The following is a 13,909-nucleotide window of genomic DNA, read 5'->3' on the forward strand; positions in this document are numbered from 1 at the left end:
ATCCACAGTAGTTGGTGAGCTATTTAAGTATGGACCAAAGTGGTGGACTGAGATAGAGCCACACTGCTGACTAGAAGTTACTAAACACTGCAGTATTTTCGATATAAAATGATCCTTACAGTAAAACAAAATCGAAATTAAGGACAAAGACTGTCTAACGTCTGGACTAGACAGATGAAAATACTGAATGAGTCAGTCAAACTGACACTTTCATTCTGTTACAAATAGCACACAAGCACTCTGTATTTCAAATGAATGAATGAATGTATGGGGTGGCAGGGTTTGGGTGCAGTAACAGTAGCAGCGGGGTTCATCCTGGGAGGGTGTGAGATCTTTTCACCGGGGGCCAAATCCTTAAGAGTAGGGAAGAAGGTGGGATGATTAATGACAAAAGCTCACACGTAGGGGGGGAAGTGAACAGCAGATGAAAGCGAGGCCGCAGACGGTAACGTGAATGTCACAGACAGAAACCAGCCTGAGACGAGAGGAAGGTCTTTTTTTTTTTTTTCTGAGTCCCCACAGATGTCCTTCACACTCTGATTTCCCCCCCAGAGGATGATAGATCCCATCCACACACACACACACACACACACACACACACACACACACAAAAATAACACACTTACCTCCCCTCTTCACACAGCCTCATGCTTCAGTTTATACTAAAACAAGAAGAACCTCTGATCGTAACAAACACTCGGGGCTCTTGAAAGGCTCGACCGCTAAGGTAAAAACAGCAGGAGGGCTCTGGTCAGACTGGACTGTTGCTGCAGCGCCCACAATACATAATCACAGCCGAGACATTGTAATGTTTAAATATAAATTTGTATTTACATCAATATTAACATCAAGAAACAAGGTAAGAAAAAAATCCAAGAGTATTTTACATCCTGTACTAATGAATGAATGTTTCCCAGATGTGGTTTGTTGTATTTTCTTTAGCTCCAATGACGCACGAGAGGAGTTTCTTTCCTTTAAAGCAAAACAGACTTTTTTTTTTTTTTTTGTATGTTTGTAGATTAGTCTTTTCTTCATTGAGACATCAAAAAGGGAAAAAAAGAAAAAATCCAGGCTATTATTCAGAGACATAAATGACATCAATCATAAATGAAACCTCCTTTCCAGCTTAAAAAATAAAAAACATTCTCATGTGAAATAACCGTTTGCAGCACCACAATTCAACTGGCCATAAGGTCTACAGAAAGGAAGAAACAATCACAAACAAAAACCACCTCAGCAGAACCAGACTCGTCTCTACCCTATTTCATACGGATGGGGGTATAATATATGCAATTAAACATACTTAGCTTGATGTGTATTATAGGTTATGTGCAACAGTAAAAGCACACGTGAGTACTCGCACAATCTACGCCAGGAACGGTTTCTACACGCCGCAGAATGACAAACGAAAATCTTTGGATTGAGCATGTGTTCAAAGGTAGATTATCAACAAAAGCTTCACAGGAAGTAATAAGGAATACAGGGAAACACAAATGTAAAAAAAAAAAAAAAAAAAAATCACTTGTCATGAGATAAGTCTGGGGTTTAAACTCCTTCTTGTGTTGCTTCCATCAGTTTGAAACATCTGTGAACAAACCAAACAGACTTATAGACAGTTACAATGCAGGACTGATTTTCCAAAGTCTCGTTTCGGAGGCTGAACGACCAAACAAGCAAAATTCAAAAACCTTGAGAGCGAAACATCGTAAATGGAAGCATGGGGTCAACCCTATATACTGGTAAGACATCTGGGCCCCTAGAAGCCAAACACAATCATGTGTCAACTCTTTTTGTATAGGCGTATGTTGTTTGTTTTTTTTCGTCAAAAGAAAGAAAAATAATTTATTAAAAAAGAAAATTTACCCTCTAGCACCACTTTAGCTAATAGTATGTCCTCAGAACATAAAGAGCAGTTAATGATTTTGAAGATCAGAAATTAAGAAAAAAAAGTGCTTTCTGAGAGGAGGAAAGTGGCAGAAAATCTACACGTACTGCTTTAGAAAAAGAGGCCCTTAACTTTCTGACAGATGGTTAAAGTATTGAAAATAAAACGCTGACCTATGACGGAATAAGAAAATTACACTTTTAAATATCAAGCCTTACAATCTGTGCAAAAACAGTATGTGACCTACAAAAGCATATATATATTTATATATAGTACATTTGAAGCGTATTTACAATTCATATTCACAGACGAAAGGGGGGAAAAAGCTCCAAACAAGACATCATGGCTAATACTGCAGTACCGTCGCTTTGAGTAAACTTCAGCTTTGTCCTCAGAGGAAAACCAGGAGGAAGGATTATTGCTAGAGATCCCACACTGAAACCTTCCTCTTGCAGTGTGAGCTAGTCCAGATGTAAATTTCATAACCGGCAAATCCGTTTTATTTCTCCACTCGTGGCAACACTGCAAACAAAGGTAACCAAAATATCTGCATCGTTTTGAATTATAAATTACCTCTTGAATGCTAAAATCGGCATCTCATGAATCTGTAGAAATATAAGTGGAGGTTTGAACGTTAATAGAAGATGTTTCATTTAAAAATGTAATAAATCGGTGCACCGCTGACGAGGTTGTTGGATAAAATGTGTGCTTACTGCCTTTCTACTGGTTCCCACTTAGAAGAGCAAAGATCCTCAAGTTTACCCATTTCCAATCAACAGCCTCCTTCACTCAGAGAGGAAAACATGGAGAATACACACAGAAAAATAAACAGTAAATGTCTGCTGCTATGTATTAATTCTTGGGTAAAGGCCTCTATATTGCCACAATCCTTGTGATGTTGGCTTTTCCTTAAAGTGCAATCAGCCAACACGTAATTCAGTCGTACTCTAGCCCAGCGGCGTCCCGGAAACAATGTGCTACTGCGTAATGACATTCACGTGAGTGTCACAATCTGATGGCTCGTCATCGAGAACTGCGTTTACAGAGATCCTCCAGGAGCAGCGGAGAGACGGCGGATAAAAACAGAGGAATGCCGCATTTTTAATCTGAATGCAGCTTCATGGTACATTCGACAAAGGAGAGGATGTCTTTTGTCCATGTGGTCTATTCGAGCGTCTGTCCACCTCCACCGTTTGGTCCAGCGAGAGGTGCATGTGTCCACCGAGGCACACACACCGCTCATAAAGAGAGGGATATTAAACTACAGTCTACGAGAGGAGTCACAGAGTTGTCTGTCTTTAGGCGTTTAAAGAATTCACAGTGTTTCTGATTTTTGTGAACACTGTCTGTTTTTCCTAGGGTTGCCAGACTCAGACTGCTGGCCGTGAGTCCGAAGGGAAGTTCACTCCCCCGTCTGGTGTGAGTGCAGCACTACACAGTGCGGGTCACAGTCCAAACACTCCAGTGCTGCAGCCGTGTCCCTTCTCTGGATGATCACAGTGAGACAAAAGCTTCCGTCACGATGCTCAGCAGTATTTCTAGGAAAAGAAAAAAGGAGGAAAAGAAAAAAAGGAAGCGAGGGATAAGTGAAATGAGATTATAGCTTCCTAGGTAGTTATGATATGAAACAAATTCAATTTGAGAACCCTAAAGAGTAGTCAGTGTGGGCAGTAGCATTGATACCATGTGAACACACAAAACCGTTTTTTCTAAGACATATCTGACATGTTTCAATAATACACTGTGAATTTGCAATATCTTAAGAAAAGAGTCTGTGGTGTATTAAAAAAATAATCTCAATAAAATTACAATGTGGCTGAAATGTAAGCCGTGAATAAGAGAGGACCAAAAACAGACCCCTGCGGGACACCTTTGGACAATAACTACCAGAGTCACTTTAAATGTACACACAGGCATGTGTTGTAAGTATTGTTTCAAGATCGACTTAAAGGACTATTCTGACTCTACTTTCCTTTGCAACATACCTGATCAGGCCCCATTGGAATGCGTCCCATAACCACTGGGTTCATACCCATCTGCCCCCCATCTGGCCCATGTGACCTCCTCCTCCACTGGCTGGCATGCCCCCGTTCATCATCATGCCTCCGTACTGCCCTGGATTCCCCTGCTGCCCAAACTGCTGCTGCCCCGGAGGTCCCTGCTGCCCAAACTGCTGCTGAGGGTACGAGCTGGTGAAGAAGAGTGACAGGAAGGAATTAGGCTTGAACTGGCGAAGAGAAGAACTGAAGCCATCCATCTTTCTCCTCGTCTGACAGATAGGAATGAAGTAGTACATATGTTATACCTGTTGCGCCCCATGCCTCCCTGCGACCAGCCTTTCATATCAGCACCCTGGTACATGGGACCACCCTGTGGGTGCTGTTGCATCATGGGGTTTTGAGGCCCCAGGCGCCCGGGCATCATAGCATTAGGAGGACTGCCGCCTGATGGGCCGAAAGAAGGATCTCCTTGCTGGCCCATTCCTGTAGAGATAAATCAACATGATTTAGCTCAATCATTGCTCCACAGAAAACAGATACGATAATAAATATATATTATAAATAAAAAAAGTGACATCTTGATGAGAAGGAGATGTAAATGAAGCCTTCTGACAAATGTAAAACAAGAACCCACCACCAGAGGGCAGCAGTATTCTGTTGGCCTGGTCGCCTGGTCAGTGAACTCACCGTAGTTCCCACCGTAGCCAAACTGCTGGGGGCCGGGCTGGCCCATGTTTGGACCTCCCATAGGGTTGTCCATGCCGCCGGGAGCCGTGACGTTTGGAGGGGGGCTGAATCCTCCTGCAGCTGCAGCAGCTGCTGCTGCCGCCTGCTGCTGTTGTTGCTGCTGCATCAGCATCATCATGCGCTGCCTCCTCATCTGCATGGTGACCATCTCCCTGCTGCGCTGAGCCATCATCTGAGCGTTTAGGAAGCCCGGCTGCACAGAACAAGGGAGGGCTGTCATGTGACAATGTTTTTGGTGTAACCAAATATTAATGTTGTAAAATATTTAATAAATTGGCACAATACATCCATAAAGATGTAACTTCTTCTCACTGGGCTTCACAGTCATGAACAGTACAGTCATGCCTCAGTATTTCTATTGGTGCAAATATATGATGTAATGTATCTTTACACTAGCCTGACGAGCCAGCCTGACGAGCCAGACCCACATTAAATGTAGGGTCTGGGCACTCTCCATAGACAGGGCTCAACCGGAGGGGTGGGATAAACGGTTGTCTTTCAAACTCCCTCTCCACGCAATAGGATAGCGCTACAACCAATCAGAGCAACGAAGAAGGTGACGTAGTCAGAGCGATGGAAAAGAGAGTTCCTTTCTCAGAGAAAAGCTTAACTTCAAGTCTTTCAGAGTGGCGGCCAAAGCCGATTCGAAAGAAAGTTGTTCGCTAGCAGCAGCCATCGCTCTGGTAGTTCTAGCAGGATGGGGAATTCACGCGTAATTCACGGAATTTATGGTCGCAGGTCAGTCGTCATCATGTTAAGCCCGCCCACCGACTCGTGATTGGCCCGGTACATCTTGGATTTTTCGAAATCTCAAGTCAACGGAGAGTAACTAGACTGCCCCTGGAAGCAAATGTAATTTGCTGCCGCTAGGGGCGCGTCTAGATTCTAGGCTATCTTTACACTGTATATGGGGCAAACCTGTTGCATGCAACTAAAATCAACAACTGTAGTCAATGTTTTTTGTATATGTTGTATACCTTGACTTAAATGGTCATATAAGACTAAATATTGAACATGTATTAAAGTCGTATGTACCTGTGCTCCCATGCCAGGCTGCATGCCAGGCCTCATGCCTGGGTTCCCGCCAGGGTTCTCCATCTTTATGGCCATGCCCTGCCGTGTCTGATTCATGAACTTTGGAAAAAAAATAAAATAAAAAAAATAAGGAACATTCAACCTAAGATGAGAAAGCATCTCTTGCTACCCCTCAAAATTAATTATACATACTAACACAGATGGTGCATTATTTCTGCATCTTGAAAAACATGATGAATTAATTTTTTGTAATAAAAATTATGCACCAGACGTCTCTTCAGCTGTAACAACAGCTTGATTCCCAGGGTTTTAAACTGATAAAAAGGCATTTGTAGTAGATAAATGTTCCACTGTCCAGTGTGTTTATTTCTAGTATCTATAATACTGGGTCTGACATTTCTTTCTTTCGCCTGGCTGTAAGACTAATTTTACTCCGTATATTGATAAAATGAGACTCACCATAGGGGGATGACTCAGACACAAGCTACTTTTTATGTAAAGTAATGAAACAGTAATCTCTGTGTGATCTTACTTGTTGTCCTTGTAACCTCTGTTGCAGCTGGAGCCTCATGGGCTTGTTGGCACTCATCATCCTGGGTCTCATCATGTTGGCACGAGGATGCCCCATGCCCCCCATTCCACCCATACCAGGGAAGCTGCCGCCTTGGCCCATCTGTGACAGCATGGGCCCAAATCCCCCCTGTTGGGTCTGACCCGGCATGGGATTCCCCCCGTAGCCAGACTGCATAGGCATGGCGGGGGGTCCGGGATAGCCCTGCCCATAGAGAGGCTTCTGATCCAGCACCATGGACGGGTCCTGCCCTGGAAAATGTTCCAGCTGCTGCTCTGCTCCCTGGGTCTGGAGAAGACAGGACATAAGGACAAAAGGAAAAGTTTGTCAAACTCCTCCATCTAATTGATTCATTTCCAATTGGATGGCTCTGTAATTGTCTTTTTTTAAGCAGCACAGACGGATCCCTCTGGGCTCCTCTATCTGCCTTCAGTGAGAGAACAGTCTGAACACGGTGAGTCATGACTGAAATATTGAACGCAAAGACGAACGTTATGCGATGTGAGTCATGACCAGCAGACTGCAGTTTTCTCCTTTTACATCACTTCTTGAAACGTCTAGAAAAATATGTTGTTCGTCCACGTGTACTTTACGTTTTCCTACCTGGCTCACAAGGTCTGGAATGCCCAGCGCTCGGTCTATCTCCTCCAAAGCGATGCCATCTGTATTGTTCAACAACGAATCCAGCTGGTCCAGGAGCGCTCGCTCGTCGCTTTGACCCTCACTTGTGGTGGGAGGCACAAGGAGATCATCCAAGGTATTGCCAAACTGGCGTCTACAACACACACGCACAGAAAAAAAACATGGCTGATTATAAACTGCCTCTTCAGATCATGTCAATTTATAAGGACTGAAAATAGACCATGAAGGATGAGACTGCTGGATGCATAACTGACCTGTTACCCTCCATGCCCATCATTGTGTCTGGCCAGGAGGGGGACTGGTTGGGCTGGCCCTGCTGGCTGAAGGGACTCATACCCATGCCCATATCAGCGGAGCCTCCTAAACCACAAAGACAGGACACATTTAATTTGTAATGTCAGAAGCCAAAAGTTTTCCAGGGAGAATAAAATGGACAAAAACAAATCAGTATGAGCTTATGCAGCCTCGTGTCAAAGGCCTACACTTCACAGCTGGTCATCATGGCAGAACTATAATAATCAGTTAGTCTCAGTCTCAGTTTAAAATGTTCAGTTATAATTTTCAAATGTTTGCATTGATGAATGAATGAAGTTAAGGGAAACGTTCAGTAAAGATCTGTTCACACGTTATGTTTCTATCCCTCCGTGGGCAGTCTGGAATATTTCAGGAACACCATTCTGTTTATCACATCTTCTTTCCCACTCTGTTGCTATCTCTTTATTCTCAATTTAAAAATCGTGTCGTCCAGTGATTTATTTACCTGCATTCTCAAAGCCAAGTTCCCGTTCTTTAGATTCACTGCATCAGGGAGTCTCAACTGAAATCTCCACCAGCCTATCTGCAACCCAATTGCTAGCGTCTAGACTCCTGGAGAGTCCTGTCCCTATCTGCTACCTTCATCTAGGATGCCACTTCTCATCCGAGTCTGACTGCCAAAACATATATTCTAAAAACCCGGTGATGGTGAAGAAACTACATATTTGATGACGGTATTTAAGCTGAAGTTAACAGCTGGTGCTTTTTTTATACTGTCACACTTGTCCCTAATATCATCACATGGCTGTGCCCATGATAATTTCACACCATCAACACCTGGCAGCTGTGTAACACACGTACCCATATCCATGAGCTGTTGCTGCAACATAGACCTGGCGCCTGGTACGCTGTTGGAGCGGCTGACCATCGGCCCTGACATCATGCCTTTGTTGTTGTTGTACTCCATGCCTGGCCGCATCATGGATGGATGTCCTGCTGAGCCCACAGGGCTGGCACTGGAGCGGGGCATGCCCCAGTCCCCTGAGCCCCCCATGGGAGACCTCTGAGGAACCATGCCTCTACTCATTGGTCCTGGTGATACAGAAACACCAGATATGCTTGTGTCAGGATCACCAAAGGGTTGTATTTTTAACAAGAAGTTTCTTAAATATATCAACTTTTTTTTTTCTGATGTTGTAAGGTTATCATGTAGGTGAAAAGAAACAACTGGAGATAAGATTCTCTTTAAAAAAAACTTAAAAAGTGAAGGAAGGAGGAAGTGAAATGTGGAAATGTGCAGAGAATATAAATGCTAGGCCATTTAAACACACACCCATGTTTCCTGGGTACCCGTCTGGGCTGCCCATCATGTTCTCCTGCTTTATAAGCATGGGGCGTCTTCCTCCTCCTCCAGGCCCACCAGGAGGCTTCCCGTCCATGGACATGGCCCTTTGAAAGTGCCCCCGAGGTCCCGGACCCATGCCTGGACTCCCTGTACACAACAAGCAAAGAAAACAGTAGGGACCTTATTGAGATGTCTGTGAGGCATGAAAGTTGTAGTTGGTGTTATGGGGGAAAATACTATTTTCGGCTTTTCAAAAAACATGTACAGCCTATTAAATAAACTGAATTCAGCCACTGAAAAATACAGCAAACAAATCAAATACACGTTTCTTTCAAAAAAATATAACTTTTGTAATATATATATTATAATACATATTTTGTGCACTTTTCCACAGACTGAAGTAATAAACCCACTCACCTCTGCAGCCTTCCCACTGTGGTCTTATGAATCATCATTTATTCATCATTGGGGATATAACTGCATTTTTCATGGTATTCATTACAGCTGTGAAGCACTTTTAAACAGCCTTTATCATCGATAAACAAATCCCATCAATCTGTAATTACTGTTCCACTGAAGAGTCAGCTTTTATATTTAAAGTTGTATTTCTTGACACAGTGTGTGATGCAAAGCGGAGGAATAAACGTCACTACACCTCTAAACCACCACCGCTGAGAAGAAACGGAAAATAGTGACACCTGTACTTTGGGTGAAACAAAACAGAGGGACGGAATATGATGGACTTTGTATTAATATCTTCCTCTACCCTGTGTGTGACTGTCACGTCTCATAGGCTTTGATTCTTGAATCACTTACTCTGCAGGCTGTCGTCAAGGCAACCCTGTGGTTTGTTTCCTGTGTCGTTTGCCCCTCCACCTCCAGCCTGGTCTGGGTAAAAGTCAGAGCTTGAACCCCTCAGATCCCCAAGGATGGACTCCAGATTGTGCAACTGGACATTAAAAATAACCCAAATCAGTCATTAGATAAATATCATCCAGATGAAGCCCAGAGACAAAGTTAAAAGTCAAGGAAAGACAAATTCAGAGATAATCTTACGTCATCTGGTGGTTCTGACTTGATCTTGCTTTCAGGATGATCGGGTGCAGGGCCAGGTCCAGGTCCGCTACGTGGCGGGCCGCCAGTGGCCCCTGGAGGTCCCTTCCCCTCTAGCTCTTCTAGTTTGGGCTTGACATCCACTGGCTCTTTGGAATCATCCTTGTTGAGGAGGTAGTGAAGGAGCGCATGGGTCTTCTCCTTCTTGGGACTATGCTGCTCCTGTTTGGGGTCCGTGATCAATGCAGGGCCTGACCCAGCCCCTGACCCACCTGTTCCAGCCTCTCCGCCCTCCTGGCCTCCGAGTGACACCTTTCCTGTAGCCTCGGCTGTGATCTTAGCCACTTCATCTGGAGTATTGCCGTTCTGAAGAAGCTTGTGGAGGATCTTGTGCTTCTCTTGCAGTGAACCTGTGTAGTGGGCTGATGACATTGTTGCTGACACGCCCCCTGGACAGTTAGCCTGGCCTGCATTGGCGGTGGCTGAAGATGAGGAGGAGACCCCAGTGGATGAGGGGCTAGTCATGCCTCCAGGGGCGTCCTTACTGTCTGCGCCTGCAGCAGTGCTGCTGGCTGGTGGTGGTGGAGGTGGTACAGGGGGCCCTGCTGGCCCGCTCCCACCAATTCCCAGCTCCTCAGTTGGGGATGTTAGCAACTGCAGCAACTTCTTATGCCCCTTGCTGTCTGGCACCCTCCGTGGAGGTTCAGAGCTCGCCACCCCCGCCTCATTGCTTCCCTCTCCAGACTCTTTAGTCGCTGAAGCTGCCTGGCTGTCTGGTCGGTCTGCAGAACTCTCAGCAGGGGGATGCTGATGGTGGTGGTGATGGTGCATGGGGTGGTGATGGTCACTGGATCCAGGCCCTAAGCCTCCTGCTGGGCTTTTGGAGCCATCCTGAACTGGTTTGGCTGGCTGACTGGGCTGGGAGTTAGAGGAGGAGTGGATGCTGGGAGAGCTGTCTGGTTTGTGGGCTGGCGAGGGAGATGTCAGGGTGGAGGGGAGAGAGCTCCCTACTCCTTCACTGATGGCTTGTAGGGCGTTCAGGGAGCTGCTGGAGAAGGTAGTGGTGCTCCCCCCGCTTCCTCCACCACTGCCAATGCCACTCATAGGAGAGTGCATGCCTGAAACAGAAAGAAATCTCATAAACCTCCTGTTAATACAACCAAGCAAGACAGTCACTTAACGCATGATGCTGATGCTAAGTTACAGAACACTGACAGACTTACCTCCAGGTGAGAACTGGTTGTTGCCCATCTTTGGGCTCCCTCGGTTCCGTGGAGACATCAGGAGTCCTTGCTGGGGGGCCCCCATTCTGGGACTACCTGAGGGGCTGTTCATCCCACTGAGCCCAAACCCACCGCTGCTCTGAAACGGGGGCTGCTGTGCATGCTGCTGCATGCCTTGGCCCGGGTGATTCATGGGACCCATCTGATTCATCTGATTCATATGCCCCACCTGATTCATTTGCCCCATCTGATTCATCTGCATCATGCGGTTGCCCATGCCACCACCTCCGCCCCCTCCACTGCCTCCATACATAGAGCCACCTCCCATCGGACCCATGTGGCCCATGTGGCCCTGCTCATTCATGCCAAAGCCTCTGTTCATGCTGTTCATGCTGCCCATGCCCCCCACGCCCATTCCCCCGCCGGCGTTCACGTTCATTTGGGCGTTTGGGTTGGGGCCTCCCATGGCTTGTTGTCGCATAGTGTTGGGCATCATGTTCCCACCTGGCGCAGAGCGGTAACCATTCGGTTCCCTGTGTTGAAGGAGAAGGACAACTGGATTTGAAAAAACATGCAGAAACCTTCAAAATGCTGCATCCGTGACAATAACCTCTCCAAGACTGTAAACCTCAGGATGAATGCAAGTAAAGACGAGTTCCTGTGTGAGGCTGCTCACTGTTGACAAGATGTCGTAGCATAAAAGCTACTTCAGCTGCTACTTGAGCTATTTATATGGCATGAATGCCTTGGCTGCCTTCATAGACACACTGGAAGGGCTTTTTTTGTCAATTCAATAAATGACACATACCTTTCAGAGTTTGAACTGAATGCAGTGTATGTATTCTCAGTTTCTGACCTCTGTAGTAGGTGAGTGGAGATGAATCCTTGTGGCTCGTTGCTCATGGGGTGCCGGTAGAGTTTGCTCTTGGTCTGGGCTGTGACCGGAGTGCCGTCAGACAGGGAGAAGCGGTACAGGGGCGTCTCGGCGTGACCCTGAAGAAAGGCTGCACAGGCAGATAAAACGAAGGATTACACACCCCGACTGAACCGAACACTGAACTGATAACAAAGGTCATCAATCACTGCCTTTGTGTGGAAACCAACTCTGTGATTACAACGGAGATCAATGTGGTAGCGCTCAGACATTCTTATTCATGAGATCAATATTGAAATACTAATGCATGAGGTGTGCGCGCGTGTGTTTGTGTGCCTCATTGAGATTCAAACGCAGCGACATCCTCACGCCTTTGCCCCCAGATCTTTTATCGCAGATTTAAACGAAAATTTATTCGCAAACTTTAAAGTAGCAGCCGATTCCATCTGTGCGAGTGTCCATGTGTGACGCACCCTCATGGTAGTGGCGTTTGTGCGACCAGGGCTGGCCGTCACTGTGCTGAAGGAACATCTGAATGCAACGCCTCAGCAGGTCCTCCCAGCCCGGACGCATCGACGCTCGCAGAGAGTTCTGGTCGATCTGAATCAGTTTACCTGCCGGGGAGGACAGAAGGAGGACAAGTGGAGGGAGGAGTGAGTCAAACCCGTTCACGGATAAAGAGTGAACATCACGGCCAGTTTGTTTGGTGAGAGTGCGGCTCCTCACCTGAGAGCTCATGCCGGGTATTGAAACTCTCTGTTCTCTCCATGGCTGTCACCCGACGGGCCACACAGATCATACATGACTGAAGGTCTGTAGGTGAAAGGAGAGCTTTTAGAGTTTTACAGAAGAGCAGATTAGTTAAAGCTAACATCAGAGACATGAAAATGTTTGCACTACTGAACAGAGGGAATGTTAGACGGGCGTAGTCGAGAGGAACAGCCCCACATTAATATCATAAATAGATGCAACGTGGGAGTCTTTGCTGCTGTTTGTCAGTGTTTCTTATCCCCACGCAACCAAAATTGCGTTCTTCTAAATGGAAACATGTTTTAAATTTGTGATGCACATCGCTTCTGGCAATTAAAGAGAAAAATAGGGAGAAAAGCAAACAATAGGCTAATTATCTACCCGGGACCCTCTAAGTGAGAAACAACAAGAAATGGTTAAGCTACAGAGATTCTCTTGTTTTTTGTTTTGTTTTATTTAATCTAATTATGTTTCATTTTAGCTGTTTATTTCAGATTTTTACTCACTTTTAAAGATCCCCCAAGACATGTTATAAGGATATGGAATAATAATTTGAGCCTGATATGTGTTTACCGTGTAACAAAATAAATCGCCTCCATCTGCCTCTGTGAAATATTGAAGAGAATCTATGAATGTGCAATTGTTATGTTAGTTTAGCCAATGGAAACAAGAGATCCAGGGCAGGCAACTGTAAGCCAAATATTTGTGAGTGTAGGGGGACTTATATGAACATGGCTGGCTCCCCCTACCTTCCCCCTCCTCAATCATGGCCTTGGGCTGGGTGAGAGCAAAACACTGCATGGTCTCGTAGCGGGGCCCTCCTGGCCCCTCCTCCATGGGGCCGTGGGCATGGCCAAATTTGACCAGCATCCGGCAAGTGAAGGTGTGACTCTTCTGTCGGGCTGCCTCGCCTCCCCACGACACTCCATTTACTAAGAAAAAAAGCACATCGACAAAAAGAAATTTACACTTGGGAGTTGAATAAGCGTGAAGCTTCTGGGACTGAAAACCGCACACGGCTATGAATGGATCGGCATGTAATCAAATATCACAAACAGCTCACACCCTATCCTGCCACAGACACGCACACACACACACAAACAGGAGGACAAACCAAACAAACAAACAAACCACACGGCAACATGTCCCTCTTATATGGAGAAGCAGAAACCTCTCCTGCTGTTCGGATCCCTGGCTAAATGGACCATGGGATTAATGTAGCCAAGGTGTCGATTTCCAATATCTCTCCCTCTCGGTCTGCTCTGCAGTGGGCAGGGGCCAGGGACACTCAGCCATCTATCCTCATTTAGACCCTGACTCCTCATCACGGCACGCACACACACACATCTAGACGGGGTCACCTTCACAGGCAGAGGCAGAAAGAGAGAGGGAACGGGGAGGCAAACTTCAGAGAGACATCTGACTGTCCTCCAAGGTCTGTGCGAAGCCTTATCGGGGCCTTGAGCTGGCCGGAGGTTTCTGTCTGGCAGGTGCGGGGAGGATACAAGAGAGGACCCAGGAGAGCGAGA

At 46.0% G+C, this 13,909-nt stretch overlaps 1 protein-coding gene across 2 annotated transcripts in view; it reads right to left on the reverse strand.

Annotated features, from left to right (window-relative positions):
• Window positions 1-816: 816 nt before the first annotated feature.
• The window catches only part of LOC311494203 (nuclear receptor coactivator 3-like), a 58,856-nt gene continuing 45,763 nt past the window's right edge, over window positions 817-13,909 (reverse strand). The window contains exons 7-23 of one of the 2 annotated variants that reach the window (XM_084553128.1): window positions 13,130-13,312; window positions 12,357-12,443; window positions 12,104-12,244; window positions 11,613-11,760; window positions 10,757-11,289; window positions 9,537-10,651; window positions 9,297-9,429; window positions 8,469-8,627; window positions 7,997-8,227; window positions 7,135-7,240; window positions 6,842-7,013; window positions 6,200-6,526; window positions 5,668-5,766; window positions 4,573-4,825; window positions 4,191-4,368; window positions 3,871-4,074; window positions 817-3,423 (exon numbers count right to left, since the gene is read on the reverse strand). In XM_084553128.1, the coding sequence (XP_084409254.1) occupies window positions 3,912-4,074; window positions 4,191-4,368; window positions 4,573-4,825; window positions 5,668-5,766; window positions 6,200-6,526; window positions 6,842-7,013; window positions 7,135-7,240; window positions 7,997-8,227; window positions 8,469-8,627; window positions 9,297-9,429; window positions 9,537-10,651; window positions 10,757-11,289; window positions 11,613-11,760; window positions 12,104-12,244; window positions 12,357-12,443; window positions 13,130-13,312 (4,028 nt within the window). In that variant the 3' untranslated portion in view covers window positions 817-3,423; window positions 3,871-3,911. Of the gene's footprint in view, window positions 3,424-3,870; window positions 4,369-4,572; window positions 4,826-5,667; window positions 5,767-6,199; window positions 6,527-6,841; window positions 7,014-7,134; window positions 7,241-7,996; window positions 8,228-8,468; window positions 8,628-9,296; window positions 9,430-9,536; window positions 10,652-10,756; window positions 11,290-11,612; window positions 11,761-12,103; window positions 12,245-12,356; window positions 12,444-13,129; window positions 13,313-13,909 lie in introns of both variants that reach the window. The other variant, XR_014699270.1, reaches the window with a different exon arrangement.

This window comes from Chelon labrosus (genome assembly GCF_963514085.1).
Source record: "Chelon labrosus genome assembly, chromosome: 10".
Lineage (NCBI taxonomy): Eukaryota > Metazoa > Chordata > Actinopteri > Mugiliformes > Mugilidae > Chelon > Chelon labrosus.